Genomic DNA, 26137 nt, shown 5'->3' on the forward strand with positions numbered 1-26137 from the left:
TTTTTTTTTTTTTTCCCTTCAAAATTCTCACCTATTTCTTTTGTAAAAGGATTTTGAAGCAGTTTTATTTCAAGTATGTTCAGTATATTTCCCATGTGTTTGATCTCCATACATTTGCACTTTTTGTCTTTGCTGTCTTTTACTCTGTTGTGATTGTCATATCAGAACTCGGAGTTTCTTAGTTTTTAATAATTAGATTTTGTTATTTTCAGTTGTTATCTCTGTAGTATTTTTTATCCTTTGAGAAATCTATCGGTAATAATTTAAATACAGATTCTGAGGTGAGTCTCCAAGGTGCTTGAGTGGAAGAAGGCTGAACCTTCCCTATTACAAATTACATTATAGTGGCAGAAAAAGGTGTTATTTTATTTATTTTCTCATTTTACAAAGGCTGCTCTGAAAGTAATGCCTCCTATTTTATAATGTTGGCCCACAGCTTCAGCGATGGATGGTGGTGGTACGGCAGTAAAGGTTGAACCTTCCCACCAATATCCCATTACATGTTGTTGCCGTGCGACTCATGGCAGCAGTGGGACAGTCTGACAGCATGATGTGAGATGCTGAAGTGCAGATGAAGCAAAGAGGTGGAATTGAATTGCACTGTGTGAAAAAAATGACACCCACTGCCATTCCTTGATGCTTGCTGAATGTTTCCGGAGACCAAACAGTGGGTGTGAGCACAGTAAGCTGTGGGTCACCTCTGCTAGTGCAGAGTTTTACAAGTGCAGCATGTAGGCTCTTGTTAATGGCTGGTAACTGTTGAAAGTGTGTAATTAATGGTGGTAACTGTGCTGAAAAACAGAGTGTTGTAGCGGAAAATTTGCCCTATCAAATATTGGTATTGTGCTCTTTGTATCTGTTGTAATTTTCATGGAAATATATAGGAGGTATTACTTTCAAATAAACCTACGTAATTATTCCATTTCCCTTCTAAAATCTAGGGGAAAATGGTACATAATTTATCAGCAGTGAAAATGAGAATGCAGCGCATGTACATTTGGACAGTGATCAGTTGCATTCACCAGGGCATTTGCAGTGCCCACACAGGCAGCTGAGGCTAAGATTGTGCATGCATGGCTGTGCTGCACTCCTTGGCAGCAGCTCCTATGCTGCCTGTAGGTAGTGGACAGAAGTATTAGCTCACTGTTACAGCACAGAGAGAACAGAAAACACTCCTTTTGCACAGCTTGTTAGTGGTGCTAATTCTGACAGCACAAAAGCACTGCATACATTTCCCTCACCACTCACTGTAGGAACATGTCTGATCTTTCTGTGTCAGCACAAATAAAACCTCATTCAAATCTATGGAAATGCTCTGTGCCCAAGTAGCAGCAGCTACCCTTCACACAGACCGGGGTATTTGGGCACTTGTGTTTGACTCCAGTCTCTTCCACTGATTGCACAGCTTTGAGTACATATCTAAGTTGTTCAAGCCTTCTTTACCAATGGGTTGTCCAAGCAGTGCTACCAATCCATATACAAGCTGTGTAACCTACTCATGGAATCATGCACAAAAAAGCTTTGAGAATCTTCGTTTTGGGCTTTTTATGTATTCTGAAAGCATTTATAGAATAATATTGCTAAAACCAAAACTATCAGCTCTCAGATTGCCAGAGGCAAGATGCATCTCTATCATCAGTGACTGCAGTGACAGCAGCATGTACTCCAGGCCTTCCAGCAGAGGTAACCCATTTAGCAGCAAGGCCACTACCTGCCGTCCAGTTGACCAGGGACTGTTTCAGTAACCTGCACACTAACACATTCATTCCATTTATTCTGTCTTGCTGCAACAAAGTTTCAATGTACGCAGATGAATTAATACCACTGTGTGGCCTGACGCTGTGTTAGCCATTGTCGTAGGCTGCATAGATTCCCATGTAAGCTGACACGTTTCCAGCCTGGAAGCATTCTGTGTTAGGGATCCACCTTCTGTGCAGATGATTTCTGTTCCTCTTTGATAGACTTTGCTCTTTTTGGTTTTGGCTATGGATTTGGTGATCTAATTTCAGTAAGAAACAAAGGACCTACTTTAAATAACTTTCTGAGAGAGCCATAGAGTACTGCTGGACGGAGCTCAGTTTGCCCTGATGACACCCAAAACTTGACTGCTGGCTGTGGTGTCTGGGGACACCTCTGAGTCAGAATGATAGCAGTGTGCAGAAGGAGGTATATGTAACAAGTTTGTAAATCCAGCACTGAAAAGGAAGCAGTTTATAAGACATATAATTACTCCTATTGCCAGCTGGATATGAATTCTAATGTATTCTTAGGTGACCCTGTTACAGCAGTCCTGGTAGCAAGCCACCCAAGTAGATAAGTGATCAGATCCCATTCCATAATAACAAGGATTGACATGGAGTAACAGAAAACACAAGCAAATCATTTGTTAAAAATGATCAAGACAAAAAGCTATGGACAGAAGTGGAGCTACATGGAGTACCAGCTCCAGCTGCAGTGATGCAAGTTCACTGGTTGAGTTGCTACCTTCTGCTGGAGGCAATTTGCCTTCTGCCTAGACATGTCAGTGCCTTGCTGTGAAAAGCTCAATTCCCTCTAGGCAGCCAGAGCCCTTCAGCTCCAGTGATACTCAAAAAATGAGATAACCAATCCACAGAAACGTCTTAAACACTGTTTTCTTGGTATAGTACTTTTATCTCTTTATTTACTATATGGTCATTTAAATAAATGAATGAAGATGGAATGACTGTTACGAGAAGATACTGTAGCTCTGTATTCATGCTACTGTGTCCTGCAGCAGCTCACAGATGTTATGTGCTGGTGTAATTGAGAAAACCCTATAGTAATTCTAAGGTATAGTGGATATGAGGCAGCCCCCTAGTACTGTGTAGGAGGATGGATGAAGGTATTGTATATGGTCCATGAAATTTAAATGGAGCAGTGTCAAAATGGAATTTGGGAAGATTAGTACAGACCACTCCAATAAGAAGTCAAACTGAACAAAAGACAGAGCTAAGTCTTGAGGAATACAGTGGTAAAAATGGTCATGCTATTTGCCCTTCTTTGTTCTAAAAAACTGAATTTCTTACAGTAGCTCACATAACAAGCAAGAGTTCCATTGTACAAGTACATGTTCTGTGGTAGGAGAGTTTTAAATCCAGTAGAATCTTAGTTCTATGCAGTTCAGAGCCGCAGGTACCTGAGCTGAAATTGAGGATGTCCTTTCCTCATTTTTGCCTTGATTTTCCTGAGCATCCCTATGAGCAGAGATCTAAGGCACTGCTAAAGGACTTTCATTTCTTACTTCTCTAATGGGAGAGTTTGGACAGAGGGACAAAAGCATATTCACAATGTAGCAGCAATTAGCAAAACAGATACAGAACGTCAGTCTGTCCTGAGAGCAGATCTGGCTCCCCAGGGTCATTATCTATGAATATGTCGAAAAGGCAGCAGATGTCTTTTGGATCACACATGAGATAGAGCAGCTTGTAATCCCACTTGTGCTTACTTACTTTCTGCTAGCTGACAATCTTCAGTATGCATCCAGCGGACAGATCATCCTCACCAAACGTGATTAAAAACAGGTGCCAACAGTGCAGAGCTGAGTTCATTGTTAGGAGGTGCCTGAGAGAAGGATGCCTGTGCAATCTAAACTCTTCGACTCCTAAATAAGTGCTGCAATGGAGTCCTTACAAAGTTTCCCAGATACTTCCGCCCTGCAGGGCAGGATGGCTTGTGCTCACTAAATGCACTGTTATTTCTACGTTGGCTTTGTGCTCTCCTTGTTCCCTTATTTCCTCGGCAACTCTCTAAAACATGACCAGGACAAAATTATCCCTGTATTCCATGTTTTTCTTCTCTTATGATACAAGAGCATGTGATCCCCAAACCAGAAATTCATCCATAGGACCTGAGAACCCCAGTGGAGCAAGGAGCATTAGCCATGTTTTCTAAGCTGGGAGAAAAAGAGATATCTCCACAGATTTTAACCCTTATTGTAATCTTTGGTCCTTGCTATCTCCAGTTCTGTTCATTGATAGAAACATCACTAAGCTCATTTAGAGGTCATGGTGCTTTATCATTGCTGTAAATTCAGATCCAAAGCTTCAGTCAGCCAAGCAAGCCTGAGCAGCACTCAAGAAACAGTAATAAATGAGAACCTGGGGGGGGGGAGGAGGGGGGAGGCAAGCAGAGAATTCAGTTTACCTGGATCTCTCATTGCCATCTGAAACATGACAGGAAGCAATATTCTCCATCTTCGCTCTCATTTGTTGGACAACCCTTATTTATCTGCTGAGTACAAATTAACTTGTGCACTGAAGGAGGCATGGATCCTTCCAAAAAATGTAACATACATTCTGCAATCAAAGGATGTGTCATGTGCACAAAGAAGCTTTAAGGCAAATTGAGGTTCCAAAGCAAATACTATGAAATAAGTAAGATAAAATATCCAAACAACAGTGACAGGAAAAAAAGTGAAAGCCAGTTATAAAGAGTGGTTTCCAACAGCCAAGCTTATGTGAGATCCTTAGCTACTGAGAGTCATCATCAGAATTCAGTGGAGGAACACCTGGGATCTGCTCTTTTCATCTTATTTCCTTGCATTTGAGTTCAAAAGAAGTGTATGCAAGTTTGACTATGAGCACTATTCTTCATTAGCAGACACAAAGAAAATTAAACCAGGCTTCTTAATTGTTGTTCCTCCTGCTGTAAAATTCCATGTGAATATCTGTAAAGATATACACAGGTCACTCTGAAAGTAATGCCTATTTATTTCCATAGAAACTACAACAGATACAAAGAGTACAGTAACACTGCATGATAGAGCAAATTCTTAGCCGCAAAACACTCTTTTTCAGCATAGCCACCACTATTAGCTATGCATTTTCACCAGCCATGAACCAGCACCTGCATGCTGCACTTCTAAAAATCTGCACCAGCAGAGGTGCCCTGCTGTTACTGTCGCTACTGCTGAAATGCACCACCCACCTCCTCACTGTGCTCACATCCACTGCTTGGTCTCTATGAACGTTCAGCAAGTGTCTTCATAAATTCACTCAGCAATGAATGTCAGTGGGTGCCATTTTTTCTACACAGAGGAATTCTGTGACACACACACAGCAACAGAATGTAACGGGATATTGGTGGGAAGGTTCAACCTCTACTGCCATACCACCAACATCCACCTCTGATGTCATGGGCCAATGTAATAAATTAGGAGGCATTACTTTCAGAGCAGCCCTTGTGCATCTGTTGTTTTGAATTTCTGATTTGGATGTCACATCTGCTTTTTCATTGGTGCTTATAAAATATTAATATCCCTGCTGTAGCACTTGAAAGTCTCATTGTATTAGAGAATTTCTGTCCTTCCCTGCAGCAATTACATCCTTTTGCTGCGCAGTGACTGTTAGCTGTTATCCCAGTCTTCCTGTTTGTGGATGGGGATATTTGGTCTCTTTGTAGAATTGTGGCATTTTTCATCTTAGAAAGGATTATTTCCTGCCTCAGGTTGAGTGATAAAGAAAGGGATTTTAGAAAGTAGAGATGGATTCCAGCTAATACAGATCATATTAGTACTATTATAGCCCACACTATATTCAGTAGAAAACCTGCTTTCTTTCTGACTTGCCTTCATTATATGGCAAGTAGTGAACTCCACTTTTTTCCCACCAAGCTCAAGGACAGTTCACTTTAGAGAACTGGAGCAAAGTGAAAAGTGGCATGTGGCAGTTCAGGGTACAACATGTAACAGTTTCTGGGGCTCTATAACTAGTTTTTCTTCCTGCCAAAGAAGGATGGCCTGGGTAGAACAGGTAGGTGAAGGGTCAAACTATAAACCAATTATCTATAAGTCATTATTTCTAGCATCTTTTAAGGAATATCTATTTTCTTGGTGAGATGCATTTGCAATGGGGAAAAAGCTGTTTCTTCCCATTAGTGCCTAAAACGCAGAAGCAATGGATACAAAGACAGAGGTCTCAATTCACAAAGCATCAGTTAAGTCTGAGCTGCTTTAACATGCCTGTAGCTCTTCCTTTGTCCCTTGACTTACAGCACATTTCTTTACACTTACTTAAAATCAAATGTATGATTTCTGCATTTGCACCAGTGATACCAACAACCTTCACTGCTTCCCTCCTTCTCACAGGAAGATAGCAGAGCATTAAAGCAGGACTTATGCTGTTGCCCCAGAGAATAATGAGGTAGATACCAAGGACATAAGAGCCAACCACAAATGAGTTTAAAAAAAATATAAATTATAGATTTTAGTCTCTCAGGAATATTTTCACAATGAGAAAAAACTTGATTTAATGAAGCCAAAAGTTTTAGCAGGAAGCCTATGGCTGTAGTGGCAAAAAGATATCTCAATTCCAATGCGTAATTGCCCACAATGGAGAAGGACGAAGGAACATAACACATGATGTGTAGGAAACACCTGTTTGGCCCTGGTTCTAGTGATTTATTTATTTTTTTACATACTGAATGGTTTACAAAAGATGGAGCTTCTCTTACAGGAAGAGTAAGCATGTTGAGCACCTCCAGTTGAGTCTGAACTCAGAAGCTAAGCTCTGGAGTAGAGTATCCTGCAGCCCCGAGGCCAAGCCAGGTTCTGTCATTGGGTGTTGGAGGTGATTAATAGACTTATGCTTAACGGTGTCCATACAGCAGTTCCCCAAAGTAATGCACTTGAGGTTAAACATATGTCTGCTTGGTCGGGACCAGACTCTGAAAAAAGCCCTGAATATAAAGGCCACATATTTTAGCCTCGCTGGCTGCTGTGCATGTCTGTAGATCTGGAGGTTGGGGATATGCTTTTGTGTTTAAGAATTAAATTCAATAGAATCACTAAGGCCAGGGCTGCACACTGAGACCTAGCTCACCTTTTTCTACCCAGGCTGACTTCAGAGATGTCCTAATTTTTGTGTCCACTTTCTGTGTCAGTGGACACGATGAGAGGCTGCAACATGGGTGCAGGTACATATTGCTGCCATGCTTTCTGATGTTACACTTTTATCCTGATCTCACTCTTTAAAACATGACACTTGCACACATCATTGTTACTGCATGATATTTATACGTTTCTTAGGTCTCCTCCAGACACTCAAATGCTTTTTTGGTTGCAAGTATCTAATTGCACATTAAGTGATTACAATTGAAAGTGTGAGTCCTATACATGGAAATCATCTACCTGTGCGTGTGCCTTTGCAGCTGGAGTAATGATACACAGAGGTCATGGGAAATTAGAAATCGGGACAGTAAGACCATTATAAGCTTGTCTTTCTGTGTGAAACATCTACACAATTAAAAATACTTTCTTTAAAGGGGTAGGGACACGTACACTTATCTGGAGGGTAGGCAACATCATTGCCATTTAAGGAAATGACAAAGTATTTGGTGTTTAGTTTTGTGGCTTGTGCTGAATATGTTAACATCTGGAGTAGGTTTCCAAATGTCACTTCTGTACACTTGACTGAGATGTGTAGTTTAATGCTCATAAGGCGTCCAGCTTGCTGCAGATTGGATTGAAAAAAGCAAAGACCAGAGAAAATTATATACTTAGGCACAGTCAGCACGAGTTGGAATTTCCCTCCCTCAGGAAATACTGCTTGCGCCAAAGGAGCTACTTGATTACAGCCCCTGGTAACAAGAGCAGGGTCTGTATCCCTGGAGTTGATATGCAACAGATGAAGTTCTCTAGGAGTAAGTCTGATTTATGAAATATGTAGCATGACACTTTGAAATTATCAAAGACATTAGCTTTCTTCAGAGGACATCGATGGTAGGAAAATAATTATTTGTCTTGGTAACATTTTGTTTGTCTTCACTTTTCTGTGAAATATGCTATTTACTTTGTTCCTTTTTAGTGCAACACGTCAATAATAGCTGACTGATACAGACCTCAGCTTCTTCACTTTGACACTAGGCCCCAAAGAATAACCCTTTGTAGAGCTGTTTAGCTTAAATGGACTGGTTTTTTAATAGAACCATGGAGGTTAGCTATGCTTTCTTCAAAACAAAGTGAACAAACAGAGCACCCCTAGAGGCCAGATTTTGGTCTTTGAAAGAGGATTTTCACTTGATGCAATTTTCCTGTTCCTCCCCTGATGGACCGTGCTCATCTCTTCGCAAGCTGGTGCAGACAGCGGAGGAGTGGCAGGGTCAGCTCTGGTGTCAAGTAGTGGTACCAAGGTGAAGAGATCCCACCAAGGTACACCAGGGCTTCAGAAGGGCTCTTCTAGTCATTTAATCTCTGCCACCGCTAACTCCATCCAGGGTATTCCAGACAGCTGTTTGTCTAATTTCTAATATGTGTCTTTGACATTTAACATTTCTTATGTAGAATCCAGAATATCTGCAGCCTCTGGCTTCCTCTCATGCTTTTTCCATGTGTTTTCAATTGTGTTAAACTGTTTGAGAGCACAGAAATTGTCTCTCTGTTTTTTTGTTGATGTATATCATGGATCAACTTGATAAATATTTGCAGTGTAAAATATTGCTTCTTCAGTGTATTTTGTATTTCTTTTGTTATCTTTTACAGCCAACTATTCTGAACAGCTGAAAGCCTTAAGTTGGATGAATAGCTATGTTGTTCATTTGTTGTTTTTTTCTCCCCTCCTGTCTCACATGAATAAACTATAGTGTTTCTATATTGCCTGTTTGGATATCTTCCATCTCCCCAAAGAAGAGAAATCTTCCTTTTTCTTGTCTGACTGCTAGCTTCTGTCTTGTTTTCTGACAGCAAATGGGACCTCGAGCAGTCAGCTGTCTACGCCCAAATCCAAGCAGTCCCCCATCTCCACACCTACCAGCCCAGGGAGCCTCCGTAAGCACAAGGTATTATGTTTCTTATACCTTACTACATCTGTTTCTTCCTTAATCTGCTTAGATGTGCAAGGCACTTTAAAAAAGTCTTTATTTTCTTGAAACACATCTTCAAGTGAAACAGTGGAGAATTTTTCTCATTCCCTGAAAGAACTGTCACTTTGGCCTATAGCAAGATAAGAACAGTCAGTCATTGAACTGTTCCTCCTGTTGGGGTTATTAATGTGTGCTGAAGATTATCTGTATGGATCAGAAAAGAACTTAGGCCTAAACTTGTGCTCACAGGTCACGGATAACTTCATTTCAGTGCTCATCTCTTGAAAAGCTATAGGTGTTGGCAAGTCTAGTTCGTTAAACAGCAGAGAAATGCAAACATAACTAAAGCTCTAAGACATCACCTTAATGCTGCTTCTCAGGGATTTTTAAAATGATTTAAGGCAATGTTCTGTTTTGCAGGAAATGTGTTTTTTTTATTCCCAGTGTAGTAATTGTATTCTGATACAGTAACCTTTCCTGGTGACATCCAGAGCATCTAACATATAGCCTGGCATCCCAGTGGAGATGAGTAATTTTGTGGTGTCTCATAGTTTATTCATTTATTGATTTATTTAAACTGTAGAGAAGTAGCACAGCTTTTCATGGTTTATTATTATTCTGGTATTATTACACTGAATCCACTTTGCCATTTCTGTGGGCTTTCTCATTTCTCTAATAGCTACAGCGTTGCTGTTCTCTTCCTTGAACAGTTTTTGCTTGATATAAAAAGTGGAATTTGCATGTAAATTAAAGTATGAGTGAAGGTCAGTGGGATTTCTGCTTTAGTAATCAGAATGTACCTCAGCCCAAGTATAATTTTGAAAGCATTGTCTTGAAATTGTAGAAGACTGGAAGCCTCATTAAACAATTCTAATGACGGTGAGGTTTTGCAGTCAGCTAGCCACATGTCATCTCCTGTGGACTTGATTGCACAAGTGGAACTGATTTTGCTGGAGGATTATGGTTTATCTCAAAGAGAAAAGTGGTAGCTGGACTGCTGTTGTTAGCTGGTGGAAGAAAGCATAGCAAAGTCTCTGTGAAGTATCCCTGAAAGTCCAATGGGCTTTGGATTATAACTCAAGCATGTAAGACTTTGAACTACATTGGACATGGGACTGAATGGTACTGGGGAAGCCTGGGGCAGAATTTGGCTTCTCAAAAATCAGATCTTTAAAATATTTCCAAGATATGGAAATCCAAAGTCATTCATCTTTGTTTTCATGTCCTTTAACAGAGGTATAGCTAAATCAGATGAAATCAGTGTTTTTCTCAGGACTTCACTCTGGTCTCAGCCGCTCAGTTTAAAGTCTAAGGAAATGCACCAATGTAGCACAGTGGTTCCAAATGTATTCTTAATTTTTATTTGAGAGCAGGATCCGGCCCATAGTCTGCCCTCAGCAGTTGCTTGTGTGTATTTCTATGAAAGAAATGCTATAAACTGCATTCGTTGCTTCAGCAGCCCAGGACCTACAATACTTTCCAAACACTATCTCATTTAGGGCTTTGGAGTTGAGGATTGGTTTTCTGGTGAAGAAAAGCAAAAGTCACCTTCTGCTATGTTTTATGTATGTTTTCAGCTGGCTGACTTACGACCTTCCCAGTGAAGGCCCTAGAACATTTGTAATAGAAGGACTGCTGAAGGCAGAGCTTCTCCACTAATTCAAGCCAATCAGAAAGCATGAATGTAGCATTTTAGGTTTCCTGATTATTCATGCATCATCGTTTTCCTCCCAGGAGCAATTTCCCACTTACAATGAAATCGCTTTTCTTTTTTTTCCCCTCGTCCTCCATCAAGATGCTTGTGGATTTCCTTTCTGTGTATTTGTGCTTTGCTTCATGTTGCTCAGTTATTCCATGTGGGGGTCAGAGTTCATAAAAGCCCAAAGATAGCTTTAGTCCTTAAGACTGTTTGTATACCTAGATCCATGCAGAACTTCAAAGAAGCGAAATAAAATGGTTACTCAGAAAGAGGCCCTGGGAAAGCTTTATATTCAGTATTTCATCAAAAAAATGAACTAGGCATTATGTTTTTAACTTCTGAACAGCTTTCAGAATGATCAAAAATGGCTTAAAATAAAGTATACACCACGGAAGGTTATTTTCCTAGAGATTTGTCCTAAGGGTAGCTGTCAAATAAAGGTAATACTCATTAGACTTAAGTTCAGAGAGATCTCTTTAAGGAAAGTTTCTGCTCTCTCATGCATGTGCTGCAATGGACGCATTGATCCAGAAGGATAAAAAATTTCTTCTCAAACTTGTCACCAAACAGTCAATCGGGTGGATGTGGGAAGAGCGGTAGATGTAATCTACCTTGATTTTAGAAAGGCGTTTGATACTGTCTCCCACGACATCCTTATAACAAAACTGAGGAAGTGTGGGATAGACGAGTGGACAGTGAGGTGGGTTGAGAACTGGCTGACTGGCAGAGCGCAGAGGGTCGTCGTTGGTGGTGCAGAGTCTGGCTGGAGACCTGTAACCAGTGGTGTCCCCCAGGGGTCTGTGCTGGGTCCGGTCTTGTTCAACATCTTCATCAATGACCTTGATGAGGGGATAGTGGCCACCCTCAGCAAGTTTGCTGATGATACGAAGTTGGGAGGATTGGCTGACACGCCTGAAGGCTGTGCTGCCATTCAGCGAGACCTGGACAGGCTGGAGAGCTGGGCAGTAAGAAACCAGATGAGGTTCAACACAAGCAAGTGTAGGGTCTTACACCTAGGGAGGAATAATTGCATGCACCAATACAGGCTGGGGGATGAGCTGCTGGAGAGGAGCTCTGCAGAGAGGGACCTGGGCGTCCTGGTGGACGACAGGTTGGCCATGAGCCAGCAGTGTGCCCTCGTGGCCAAAAAGGCCAATGGCATTCTGGGGTGCATTAAGAAGAGCGTGTCCAGCAGGTCGAGGGAGGTGATCCTCCCCCTCTACTCTGCCCTGGTAAGGCCTCATCTGGAGTACTGTGTCCAGTTCTGGGCTCCCCAGTTCAAAAAAGACAGGGATCTCTTGGAAAGAGTCCAGCGGAGGGCCACAAAGATGGTGAAGGGCCTGGAGCATCTCCCCTATGAAGAAAGGCTAAGTGAACTGGGTCTGTTTAGCCTTGAGAAAAGAAGACTGAGAGGGGACCTGATCCAGGTTTATAAATATCTGAGGTGTGGCGGCCATAGTGGTGAGGCCAGTCTCTTTTCAGTGGTACGTGGAGACAGGACGAGGGGAAACGGACATAAGCTGCAGCATAGGAAGTTTCACACGAATGTGCGTAAGAACTTCTTCACGGTGAGGGTGACGGAGCACTGGAACAGGCTGCCCAGGGAGGTTGTGGAGTCTCCTTCTCTGGAGATATTCAAGTCTCGCCTGGACGCCTACCTGTGCGACCTGGTGTAGGGAACCTGCTTTGGCAGGAGGGTTGGTCTCGATGATCTCTAGAGGTCCCTTCCAACCCCTACAATTCTGTGATTCTGTGATTCTGTGATCTTTCTTTTGGTACCAAGGTGCAATTCCTCCACTCTGCAATTAATCTTATTTTAGCCTCAGAGTAACCGGGCAATCATCCAGTAACCAGTGCATGAGAATTCCACCCTGTCACTAGGAAGTGCACAGAACTGGACCCATCCAACTGTCTCCTTTTGCATGACCAAAGGTGAAAACCAATTGTGTGAGTTAACATTTTTTTCTTTCTTCCTACAGGACTTGTATCTGCCTCTGTCTTTGGATGACTCTGATTCCCTTGGAGATTCCATGTAAAGCGACATGACGTTAATAGTCTGTACTGCAAGCTATGTTTAAGATACAGTAGAGTACTTCTGCCAAACTAAGCAGATAGGTGACTGGTGCTTTCAAATCAGACAAAGGACACACAGTTATATGTCATTTTTTTTCTGTGATTTATCCTCTCTACCACAAATCATCACCTACCAGTCTATAGAGATAGAGGGATACCATTCTTTTAAGCAGAGTTTTAGGGATGCAAAATGGACATTGCCAGCAATTTTGGGCCATTATGCCACTGATCCTGTGCACTTCCCATATTTTTCTATTATTTTTTCTTCTGCAAATACGTAATTTTCCTAGTGACAGTAATGGAAAGCTCCCCCAGAAGTGTGTGAATCAATTTGTTGCTGACAAGTTCTGACAACTCTTTACCTCCAAACTGCCAACACTTGCTTGTTCCTCGTTTACAGCCCTGATTTTAGCACTTGCATACTAACTAGTACTGTTTTTGTTGTTACAGGGCAGGAAGGGAAATGACTTATTAGTTTGATGCTTAATATGCCAGCAGAAGCTTGGACAAGATTAGGAATGATAACATGAGATGCTAAGTAAGGTTAGTGCAATAGTGATTTTTCAGATATTCAAATATTGGGAGTTGTTAAATAATTAAGTAAAATAATGTAAGTCAGCTGAGTTGTCTAGAGTTGAACAGATTCACATATAGTCCAGAAACACTGCTAGCTGGTAACAAACTTTTATAACCACCCTATGGTATCTCTCTATCTCTGTTTTTAAAAGTAATGCCTTGTGAACAGCCAACACTGAAAACACTGTGAGAATTTGTTTTCAGGTCTGACATCCTACAGGTCACTTTTTATAGCAAAAAATCAATACACTTTTTATAAAGGAAAACCTTGTATCTGTGTTTTGGAGTAAAGATTCAAGCTCCTTCTTTTTTATAAAAGCTGGTGATTTTGTTTTGTTTAAAAAAACACATTCAGAAAAATGAACAAAAAAAAACCCCACCAACTGCAGAACAGTAATAATAACAAATCAGTTTAGAAATCTTGTCATCACTGCCAGAACAGACACTTGTAGGGGAAAAAAAAAGTCAGTTCAAAATATTGAATGTTTTGATAGTTTTTGTAATGTTTAAGACTATGTATTTGTTTTTTTACACTTCTGTATTCATAACTATGGCCAGATTCTCTACTTGTATAACAAATGGAACTTTGTGTGTTTGAAAACCCATATTTTAAGAAACTCTTCTATCTGACAAAAACAAACTTATTGTATTTAGAGAAACCTTTTGCTTTTATTAATCAGTAATGACTCCTATGGAATGCAAAGTTCATCTACTCACGCAGGGCTGGTGGTTTTTACTACGCCGAAATTTTGTTATAGGCTAGCTGGCATTGCCTCTCTTTCTCATGGAATAAGCTTTTGATGAAACTGATTATTACGGAACTTTACCTAAAGGAAATCTGTGCAATCAAATATTTCTTTCTTGCTCTATTTGCCTTTGTTTCAACATATACACCTATTCCTTATTCTCTTGCAACCCCTTGTGATTAGAATGAATTATAATGTGATGTTTGATGCTATATGAATGCTGGGTTGTTCACAAAGCCACTCCATATTTTGTTTGCTTGCATTGCTGATATGAAACCATCTGTGCAGGCTATGTCTTTAGAGGTTCACGTGATGATACATATAATGCAACTTTAAGATGCATCTGAGAGAGGTCAGAATTGGGAATTACCAAGGGGTCAGAATTATGCACCGATTTTGCACCCTGTAGTCTTAGTGCATGATCTTTTACACACAGAGTTTTGTGAAAGAAATAATTTGTGCCCACAAATAACTTCATTTAATTGAGTAATTTGCTGACTATGTGACTGCTAAATGAACATTTCACCTATTGTATATAGAAACCTGGTTTCAGTTCAGAAGGCTAGAGGCTCATGTAAGCTGTGAAGTATAGGGGAAAGTACTGTGGACGAAGCATAGGTGTAGTAGTCAGGAAACCTTCATTCAGTCTTTTGGCACTGCTAGATTTAGTGTCTGAAGGGGAGCAGGTCTGCTAGTAACACTGTGCCTCAATAGGTCTACCCATTCCTGTGTGGATAATACTGTTCTACCTCACTGGAGGTTGTGAATCCAAATGTTGCTTAGCATTTGTAAAGTGCTTTCAGATCCTCTAACAGAAGATACTGAACTGTTCTGGCTGCAGATTTGGCTATGGATGCTAATTTTTGGCTGTTTAATCCACTAGGTGCTACTGTTGACACTAGTCTTGAAAAAACAGGGCTTTCTTAAGCATCAGGATAGCAAAGGCCATGGTTATGCCAACAATATTGTTAATTAGAACATTTATCTTAGTAAAAGCTCTGGCGAGATAGATATTTGGCATGCTTTTACCCTCTTCTCTGTTCTGTTGATGTAAATCTGAAAGTCCCTCCCCAGGCTTTGCCTTTCCAGGAACTCTGACTACTAGCTCAGCCTGTTAAGGGATGGTGGACTTGGACTCTAGGCAGAGGTTCTGTCACTTAGCGACGCAGGCTGTTTCCTTCACAGCCCGAGTTAGCATGTCCTGCCACCTTCCTGTGAGTCCCTGCTCAACCAAGGAGACCAGCCATAAAACTAGATCTAGGTTCTCTTGCTATTCAGCCTCAGACTCTCACCACTTTTTCAACAGGAAAACCTAATTCTGTGATGCCCATAAGCAGAGTGAAGTGCTAGAGTTGATGATGATGTTAAAGGAGTCAGAGATATGCTTCCATCCAGTACTCACAAATTCAGTTTGTATAAGACAAAGCAGGATGCCAAAGGTCAAATAAACCTTTGGATGGATGGTGGTGAAGGTTGTTGTTGAGAGGTGATTCCTTTCCTTCCTGCCACGAGTAGCGGGTTATTTAAATATGCTCTTCCTTGTAGAGTGTGCTAATAAATCAGTTAGGCCTTCCTCCTGTGCTGTACTTAGTGACATACCTAAAACCTCATCCTGCAAGTACTTCCTTAGGAGTTTTTTTTTTGCACTAGAATCATCCTGGGGTGGGGTTGAGCCCAGTAATTTCTTCAGGGCACAACCAAGGGAACCTGAAAAGGCCTAAAAGAAGAAGAAAAAATCTTCAGTGGGAAAAATAGCCATTCAAACCTGCAAAAGCCAACAAAGAAAACAGGGTATGAGGTCCAACTCAAAGTTTTAAAAAGCAGTTTTCTAGGTAGAACTGCTTAGGCAGTAGAAGTCAGTGAGCATTTCAGCTGTAACATATTGTTAAGTCTGCATTAATGCTATTATTGTATGAGGTCTTGTACAGAAATGCATGTGGAATGCACTGTACATTCAACACTACTTATCTTTGGCTTTGTAGGATCCCTAAATAGATTTGATTACAAAGAGAAATAATGCACAAGTATCATATCTTAGTCATTTAAATAGAGGAACAGCCTTGATTCAGCAAAGAAGCTAAAGACATGCTTAAATTTTCGCACGTGCTTTACTCCTGTTGATTTTTCATGAGATGTAAGCCTGGGTTTGGCCAGAAAGCTTTCCTGAACTAGAATGAATTAGGAATTAGTTTCACTGTGCTGTAATAATTCCAGACCTTATGAGATCCTGGAGCAAATGACTGCAATTCTGTTATACACTCCAGAGTTTAGATTTTATATATTTTCTACATTTGCAGGCACATAAAAAAAGCACTACAGGATGTGAGGATTTGCCATATTAATTCTGCTGTAAAAACCCTATCTAATTTCCCCCATGAGGCTGCCTTTAGTGTTTTCAGAAACTAATTGAATCATTAAGACTATACTGATTTAAAACAAGTCAGTATTTAAAAGCAAATTTGAGAGATTCTTAATCTGGTACAGAGCTTTGTTTCTTTGAAATCTACCTTTATTTATTCAGTACCAAGTATAATTTAGCAAATTTGCGTATAAAATTATTTAAAAAACCTATTTCCACATATAATCATTAGTAAGGAATTAGAGCAATATCCTTCAACCATAGAAAGACCAACGTATTTAGTCTTCATACCTTCCCACAGCGGTCTCAACTGTAGAATATCAGGGCAATGCAGCAAAGTTCTTGAGCCTTGGGAGTTTTGTCACTTATAAGCATTTATATTCTGAAACTTTTGAGTTAAACCTCCATCTGATGTCAGATTTGGAATTAGTTCATTTTCTTCTACTAGATAGCCAACCAATACTCTACCCCTTGAAATAATTTTGAAAGAGTTTGGTAAAGGAATTCTACCTTGGTCCACTTTGCAATAGGAGATGGAATTAGCTTTTGCCTTCTGTTGTCTGTTTCCCATAACTGCATATTATTTACAGTATTATCAGAATCTGAAAAGCGTATTTTCATAGGCAACAGAAGAATAATTCTGCTTAGAAAAGAACTTCCACATCTCTCTTTCTCATTTAGCTAGCATACATATATGCTTGCAAAGAATCACACATAGTCTAGCTGTTACTTCTCTCATTTCCTTGAACAGTGCTCTTGAAAAGAAAATAAAGAGGCAGGACCAATAATTTTGGCTAACAGCAAAACAGTGTTACACCCAAGCATTTTTAATAGGAAATATTGGTATAAATTTGTTAGTTCCCCCTTATTGATGTGGATACTGATGACATTTTCTAGGCTGCCTTGTGTTTGCTTGTCCATGCCTTTGCTCTGACTGCTGATGTTATTGCAAACGCAAAGAAAACCTTTTGAAATTGCTCTGTAATACCAAGCTGAATCCCTAAAATAAAACATCATTCCAGTGACAGCTATCCCTGGAAGTTCCATGCTCTCTGCAGGGGTATGCTGTGGATTTTGCAAGTATGAGCCTTTTTTATCATAGTAAAAGCATAAGTGTATTTTGCTATGACCTCGGTGGCACCCCACATCCATTCAAGGCAATTGGAGAGATATCTTTGGCTACAGCAAAGTAAGAATTGTTTTTAGATAAAGGAAGAAAAGATAGCCAAGTAAAAGAGGTATAAAGTTAGTCAAGAAAGTGTCTCCACAAGCTAAGACAGTACACAACTAGAGAAGAGCTATATAGAGGTGTATTTACTACACAGAAGGTGCTGATCACAACCAAGACAGAACAAAACATTTTCTTTAATAGTAATTTAGACTCAAAATTATTTTTCTGGTTACTGACAGAAGCAAATTAGAATGGTATTTGGGACTGGTGATGTTACTTGTAGAAGCAAATGGATGGCACAGAATAAATATCTTTTTCTGCTAAGATAGATAAAGTATGATGTAGCTCAGGCAACAGGACTAGCATGTTATACAAGATTCTAGAGGAGATCCAGCTGAATCATCACCACCTTGGTTTATTGAGGCAAAGCAGGTTAAGTCTTTAAGTGCCTTCCAACATGCGTTGGGCTTCAGTAGCAGGACTACACATATCCAACAAGGCCTAGATTAAATGGCCTTGACAAAAGTGGGCAGGACAGATTAATTCTTGAGCCTCTTGAGATGATTAGCCCATCTTGCTTTTATGCAGTCAGCTCTAGAAAGTGACTGTCTCCAGGATCACAGGCATCTTCTGGCTGATGCCTTTGTCCCATTCCTATGAACCTGAGCAGGCCTCTCTGCAATATCTCAAGAAATGTTAAAGCTGAGTTCTGTGTCTCACAGTAAAGCCACTAAACATTAATAGATTGGCTGGGCTGGGTTTTTTGCTGCATCAGCTATCAACCTTGTTATTCAGGTATTCTTCACCCTCCCTCTTTGCCCCGACTTGAGATCTGGTATCTCTCCTAGGTGCCTCCAGCCTGAACTGGCATGTCCATCCACCCCTGTGCTATTTTGCTGTTGTTATTTTTTTTTCCCCTCTGGAAAGATTTGAGTTGCTTGATGTTCACAGGTCTGGGACTAAGCTAACCAAAAAAAAAAAAAAAGGTGTTACTATCCCTATTGTCTGGGAGATGCTCAGAGACAGTAAGTGGATGGATGGAAAGGCTTTTTTTCCAGCAATGTCATTGCATAGCTGCTCTAACAGAATCCTAATTGTAGGGCAGAGTAGGAGTACTACCTCAGGGGAAGATGCAGAGCTTTAGGGTCACAGACCACTTCATCAGGACACTGTTTAAAGAAGGTCAAAAACACTGACACTAATGTTCATCCAGTAGATGAATTTCTGAGCAAATGAGAACCAAACCTAGTGAATGTAAGTGGGCATTCAGAGCTACTGGTCTTTGATATAGTGAGTGAGCTGACCAGTTCTCCCTGTGCCACACTGTCCCAGTGCATAAAGAACTGACCATAGCACTCATCTCTATCCATAAACTGCTTTGAGATCAGCTGATATACAGAGCTATAGAAGAGCTAGCTCTTAAGATTTATTCGTTATTACTGAAGTTTGAAAACCCTATAAAAGCAGATTATGGTGCACTCTCTTAGACAAGTCTTTCCAGGAACTCCCAACTTTTCAGGAGTCTCCAAAAACCATGATGTAAAAATGCTTCATTATTTTAGTAATGGTGAAAAACAGACACACCACTTCTAGTTCCCCGCAAACCAACTGGGGATCCGGCAGTGCCTCTAAGCACAAGTCCACATCCAACAACCAAATTCTCTCATCTGGAGCTGCCACACCTGACCTGAACACAGTCCCCAACTGCCCCTCTTTTCATTACCTGTACATGTACGTATCAGGGGGCAACGCAGGTTACCATCCGAAAATGAGGCCATGTATTTTTAAATAATGAATAAGTCTAATGATTACAGGGGCCTTCTACCAAGAAAACAGTGGGCCTGTTGTTGAAAGCTTGCTTGTTCAGAAAGTGTTCATGGGAAAGAATTGCCTTTCAGTCTTCATTGCTTAACACACTTATTCTGGCTCTTGCTCTATCACTCAGTGAACTGTAACTCACTGGCCAGTTGAGAGCTTGCCTAGGTCTGACAGTTTGCCACTCAAACAATTGAAGCAGGAGGATTCCCAAAGGGAATTAACAAATCTTTGCAGCAATTAGAGTCTGTCAACTGAAAAAAAAAAGCTGCACTGTTAGAGAAGGATGCCATGATGGCTATTGTCACAGTAAACAAAGAAAAAAGACTTGTTTCCAAGAGGAATGGTAGGGGGCATTTGTTGCAAGATCTTTACTGAGTGATGAAATGAGCGTGAACATCACAGAAAATCGTATGGAAGGGAGAGCATGAGGCAGTGCACTGGAAACATCAACAGCATTGATGTGTGGGAACAAAGAAAGATGAGTGCCAAGAAACTCCAAAGAGAAATAAAAGGGGTAGTGCAAGCTGTGGATCTACAGCTTGAGTCTGGATGGAAAAGCAGCAGGGGTTTCTGGCTGCATGTTGAGAGCGTTATTGCCCCTGCAGGTATCTAAGCTAGGATGCAGGCTATCTGCCACAACAGCATGTGTCCCACTCCCACTGGCAGAAATAAGGTCACACTTGGCCTCAGGCTGAAGAACTTGGTTTGAAATTCTTTGTCTGCCCTGTTTTTCTCTCCTGCTGGCATATGGATGTCTGTGTCATCTCTAAAAGGGTGAAGGGAAAATCCAGCTCTTCGCTGAATGACAGCACCGAACTACAGTTTGGTTTTATTTTTATTTCTTCCTTTAGATCAGAAATAGAATTTCATCAGCATGCACTGGTCAGGAAAGTACAGGTCTGGCACACTGGGGAACTGCAAGACATGTATGAAAGGATAATGAGGGCAACTCTGAACCTCCTGGCTCTTCCCATGGAGTGCAGCAAACTGGAAGAACTACCAACCCTGTTGCACCAAGGTGATAAGTCCAGACAGGTTTCTGGAAGAGGTTACCGTAAATTGCTGTGCAGGCAGAAGGGCTGATGATGATCTTGTCCCTGAAATCCCTAGCCACACATGTGAAAGCTGTTGCATTCAATAAATCAATGGAAAGGCCATGGTGAACAAGAGGATCCGTGTTTAACACTGATTTTCTCATGATAATCTTTCTTTTGAATTCAGTGGAGTTACAATACTTGTGAATTTAATGCTAAAAGACAGAAGATGTGATTTATTTGAATACATTTTTTTGCTGCTTGCTCTCAGACTTTCAATTCTTTTTTTTTCCATAAGGATTGCAGCTCTTTGTTTCTGTAGATTCTCTGACACTCAGTGTAACGCAAGCAAAACCCAAAGCTCCTAATTCTTCATTGTTTAAAACAGGCAGGAGCTCCTCTGTAATTATGGGAGCTGAATCCATTTGGTCCAAGGTTGGTCTCCTATGTCAGAGATTCATTACTGTTAGTAATTACTGTGTGATTGATTAGGTAAGTGCAGATTCAGTTTCCTGGCTGACAACTGCAGACTTTGCAGAAAAAATCACATTTATCCCAGCTAGAAAGTGATCTCTTTTATAAACCTCTAATAGAAAGTTATACATAGGAGATATTTTCTATAATTTTATTGTAATTAATGATAAAGCTAAAATAATTTCACATGTTGAAATATCTTAAAACATTTAAGATTGAAAATTAAACAAGCAGCATAGCAAATCAAGGTCTCTTCTACATTTTCTGGTCCTAGAGAGTTTATCTTGCCTTCTCTCACCTCAGTCCACCAAGACATGCCCTAAGCCCAACAGGCTTATAGAAAATAGCATTTCTATTTCTTTTGGTATTTTTCTGCCCTAATCCCATCTAGTGCCAACCAGAATAGAGGTTTATGGTTGGCTCAGTTTTTAGAGAAAAGTATTGCCAAATGTCTCTGAACATAAAAGGAAGGTTCTGTTCTTTTTTAGGTGACTTACCTAAGCTCAAGGCTGCTTTTGATTTTATTCAAGCTGGTTCTTCCATCTCTATTTGCAATTAACACATGCCTAAGTTATATATAAGAAATTTATATTAATGTGAGTCACATTTGAGCAGTGAGGTAGCTGCAGAGCGAAGTGATTTGCCTGATACATGAAGTTAGGGTGAAACGGTGGCACTTGGAAAGGGTGGACCCAAACCAATCCCCAATTTTCTGAGGAACCCGTGTGTAGAATCATACTGAAGAAATGTCTGTAATGAGTCAAATGGATCCCTAGCTGGGTTCCAGGCCCAGATCTAGAACTGAAGAATTTTACCTTCAGAGAATCCCTATGAAACATTCAGCGTTTTTGTGTTCTTGTTTCATTTTGCGAATTCCAATATGGCTGCTTTTCTCCAGCGGCTTCCAACCTCTGCACAGCAGGTATAGATGGATCTTTAGTTCTCTTAGTTATCTTTAGATCTTTAGTATGATTTCATTTCTCTTCCCTTTGCAGGTGGCAGTTGGAATGAAGTAATGTTCTGTCTCCCTGTCATGCTGACCACAGTCACTGATGGGTTGCAGAACAAAACAGCTGTTTTTTTCTTTTTTTTCATTCTCTACATCAGAAGAGCTTTTTCCAGATTTAGTGTGATATCTAACAATGTGTCTCTTTAAGAAGAATGTCTAGGGAACTAATTGCACTGTTAATTGGTGTTTAGAGATAAGGTGAAGCAGAAGTATTGAATGTAAGAACAAGAAAGCCTGTGAGTTATAATTACATGCTGAATTCTGACATGTAAAATTGTTGTTAGTTTGCTTCTTATTTAAATTACATGTGATCCAAGCAGTTTTACCACCGTGGCAGTACTAGTACAGCTGTGATTATCAATTTAGAAGACATCCATGGTCTTCTTGAAAGAAGCCTATGTAGACAAGTCTATTCTCTGTACAAATTCCCCTGCTTGATATTCTGTATTCTATGACACTGCCTAGTCTAGAAGCACAGGACAGGAGTATCAGCTTGTTGACTTTGCTGTTACTAGCCTTTGCCTATTTTCTTAATCACAAATACAATTTCAAGCTAAGGTAAGTGGCTCTCATCACATAAGCCAGTGTTCTTCATGCCAGTCTTCTCTGAAGAGCGTGACCTGCCTTCACTCATAGCCCTGCACTCTGCAGCTCTCTGTGAGCTGCCAGTCTGCCCAGTGGTGGTTTTGAGGGAGGGAGATGCAGCTGAACTGGAAGCTGATCACGGATTACTGTCTTAGGTCATTCATTGAGTTTGTATGATTTCATCATCAATAACAAAGCTGCAATATAGTATAACTGAGAGACCACAGTGTATTTTCTATTGCCATTCAGTGGGTGGGGGTTGGAGGGGCAGCTGGGTTTAAAGTTTAGCTGGTATACTTTAAACTCTGTGTACATAACCTTGGAGGACACATGGGTGGTAAGGGTTGAGTTACTGTTTTCTTGGATTGATAAATTTCATTTTGGTTTTGTTTAAATAGTAAGGTATTTAATTAATGTCATTGTACAAAGAGCTATTAATTTAAATGATGCATTTGTTCTCCTAAAACAGATGTATCTAAACTTTCTATTTGGCAAGCCTGCAGCAATGCTACACATAGCATTATGTTGACTTTTGTACTTTGGGGGAGTACGTGGAAGGGGAGGGGAACTGCTTTCCTCTTCGAACAGTGTTGCCCATAGTTAACTTTCTGCTTGGGTATATAACTTGAGTTCCCTTTACTCCAAATTTTCATGTGAAGTTCTCTTAAAGGGACAGAACAAGCAGAGGTTATGCCAAAAGATCTCAATTGTATCATCTTGTAATATATTGCAGCTTTATGCCAATGATTCCTTGCTTACCTGTACACAGTCCATGCATGTTTTGAACTAATTTTGCATTCTCCATTTGTGGTGAGTTGTTTAGCATTCAGACCACCTTTTGTGCCATTCAACTTGTACAGAAAACATTTTTATTGACGTTTTAAGGGGAGGGGGAAGAAAAGAAAAAACCCTTCTGCTCCCTAGTTGTAGGTAGAACTCGATTACTTAGCAAACAAATGTAGATGAGTGGTTGTAGTGTTAGAAATGTTAGCTTGCTCGTGAACAAGCTTTTGAGAGTAAATGCATGGTCTTGTACTTCACTTAATTAGCTTTTCCTTTCCTCCTGGAAAGATTCTCCCCCTCTCTCTCTATTCTATCTTTGTCTCTCTCGTGGTTGTAAAGTACAGATTTGGGCATAAATAAAATGATATACAATGAGGTTTGAAAAGCAGTTCTCAACAGATTCTCTTGGGGAACTTCTCACTGCGCCCTGCCTTGGCACTTTGATTAGACTCTTTCAAGATAAAACAGATGGAGAACAATCACCTGTTGCCTCTGCTTGAACTGGGGAACAAGTTAATCCTTGGAAGTTTGCACCACCAGTAAACAATGAGATCTTGCTGATCCATTGCGGCTGAGGCATGTGGCATGTGGGCTACTGGCCGTGGCTTCCACACCTGGTTGTTTGACATGGGACTGGTCCCACGGCCCCTGATTTGCAGAGTTTGCACGCACCTTTTGATTTTCCTGGATACACAGCAGAGGGGAGATAGTGGATGATATATAGGAATTATGTTGTTATGGGTTCTGTAGGCAGCTCCTTCTCCACACTCCCAGGCTCTGGGTTGAGTACACAGGGCTTATTATTGTATAGCCGTGGTTCTGTTGGCAGAGGAGGACAGGAAATAAAGGCTAGAAAAAGACAGGGGGTCACAGATAAAGATGGATTTTGTAAGAAATGGACTTAAAAATCCCCCCCAAAACCCTGCCTCAAAACCACAAAATCTACCTTGATCCATGCATTTATTCCCCACGCCTCTTCTCCCTTAGCAGAATTTCCTTTTGTTAGAAGATTTGACTTTCTAGAAAAAAAAATCCATTTTTGTGAGGTGTTGTGAACTGTTTTTACCACTTGTAATAACCATCCCAGGTCTGAGTATTCTTGTAATGCAATGCCATGCAGCAGAGAACCTGTCCACTTTATAGCTTTGCTCTCAATATTTGTTACTCATTGTTTTCTCATCTAAATGTACATTTGCAAGATGTGTGTAATGTCATTTTCAAAAAATAAAATTTGGTTTCAATATTTAGGCCGATAAAACCTTTCTGATGCTTTTATTTGCATGGCGTGTGTTTACTATGTCTTATAAATTACAGTGGTACTTGTTCATTTTTCTTTGTCGACTTTCCTAAATCAATCTCGGTTGTACTTGCACAAATGCAGAAAAAAGACCACCAAAATGTGACCGTCTTAAATTAATTATGACCCACATCTGCCTGTCTGAAACAGCCTTGACCTGTAAAGGACCCATCCTTCTCACTAAAGGGACCCAGTGTAGGAGATCTGCAGAAGCCAAGGGCAATTTCTTCCTTATGTGCAGCTCTTCAGTCAAAACTGTGGATTCAGACCAGCAGGATCTGGCCCTTAGAACTGATCTCTTCCTTAGCAACAAGGTTTCAACAGCATGGGATTTTTGGTCCCACATTCGCTTTGGGAGGCTTTGTAAGATTTGAGATGCTGTGTTTGTTCTGTATTTCCACACAAAGTAGAAAAATGTCTCAAGTTTTGCTTTCACAGCTACCTCATCAGAACCACAGTGAAGACAATGATATTTTTCTTTGTAACCCTGAAAAATAAGGCTTAGAGCTCCTCATTTACTTATATAGTGCAAATCACTTTGTGTTTTATTTACTTGACATCTGCAGAATTAAAAGTAAAGGTGGTTGAGTCACCTCTGCTCATCCCTGCTGTAGAACAGGCAGCCATGAAAGAGCTCAAATTCTTCCCAAAGAGACATGCTCAGATGGAGTCCTTTAGCCTTTCTTCTTCTATGGTCACCACACTTCAGTCCAAAGAGGGTGTGCTCTTTGCCATCTGGATCCAGAGGAGACCCTATGCCAAGTGGCAGACAGCACTGGGGCTACCAATATGTCACTCCACTCGGCCAGTTACTGGCACCCATTTGTCATTATCTTGGCATGCTTGAACAGGCCAGAAAAAGCAGATACAATACAGTAGTGTTTGCAATGAAAGACACACTAAAAAAAGTTCCCAGAATAAAACAAGTAGAAGAAAAACAGCCTTTATTTGAATGTGCATGAATTGACATGAATTGACACTGAAGCAAATGTTAACAGAAAGGCAGAACAAGTACTGGAAAAAATACTCTGCTTCTGTCTTTTTGCATATCAACAAAACACTCTATTGTCTTTTTGAGGAGCTGCTTATTAGATGAGATCAATAAAAAAACATAAGAGTTAGTGTTTCTGCCTATGGGAAATATTCTGGAAATGGCAGGTTATAAACCCTCACACCACTGTGTGCATCTATCACAGCTATTCCAGAAACTATAGGTAGTCACTGGAAACCCAGATGGGCACAGCGTGGTACCAACAGCTGGCGCTGGAAACTGTGGAAATGCTGTTGCTGCCTTAATATAAATCCCACCGACACATATGAATTATTCCAGATTTACAGCCATGTAAATAAGAACAAAATTAAGTTTCTGATGTCCAGTCTTCCTGCTCTTCCTGCTACATCAGCCCAGATTTATATAGAAATGCATGTCAGGTATTTCTGAACGTAATGTTTCACCAAAGCAGCAAAACAGTGTTTGTTTCCAAGAGCTGTAGGTCTAAGCACGTTGGCCCTACGTGGTGTGAGTTGTTTGGGCAGAAACAGACATTTTGGCCCAGTTGGAAAACCTTTGGCTGGTCTGTAGACCTAATCCCCATTACTTGATGCTCAGCCATTGCTTGCTGTACAGTATGGTTCTAATCAAAGAAAACACACTTTTTGCCTGTCAGGCTTGCCAGCTGCACATGATCCAAGTTTT

At 40.6% G+C, this 26137-nt stretch overlaps 1 protein-coding gene across 4 annotated transcripts in view; it reads left to right on the forward strand.

Moving 5' to 3' along the window:
* The window catches only part of DCX (doublecortin), a 136562-nt gene extending 112160 nt beyond the window's left edge, over window positions 1–24402 (forward strand). For 2 of the 4 annotated variants that reach the window (XM_085230459.1, XM_085230460.1), the window contains 2 exons: window positions 8699–8796; window positions 12496–24402. In XM_085230459.1, the coding sequence (XP_085086585.1) occupies window positions 8699–8796; window positions 12496–12552 (155 nt within the window). In that variant the 3' untranslated portion in view covers window positions 12553–24402. The remainder of the gene's footprint in view (window positions 1–8698; window positions 8797–12495) is intronic. The other 2 variants (XM_031554683.2, XM_031554686.2) reach the window with 1 other exon arrangement.
* Window positions 24403–26137: the final 1735 nt, after the last annotated feature.

The sequence above is a fragment of the Meleagris gallopavo genome, chromosome 9, assembly GCF_905368555.1.
Source record: "Meleagris gallopavo chromosome 9, MGAL_WU_HG_1.1, whole genome shotgun sequence".
In the NCBI taxonomy this organism is placed as follows: domain Eukaryota; kingdom Metazoa; phylum Chordata; class Aves; order Galliformes; family Phasianidae; genus Meleagris; species Meleagris gallopavo.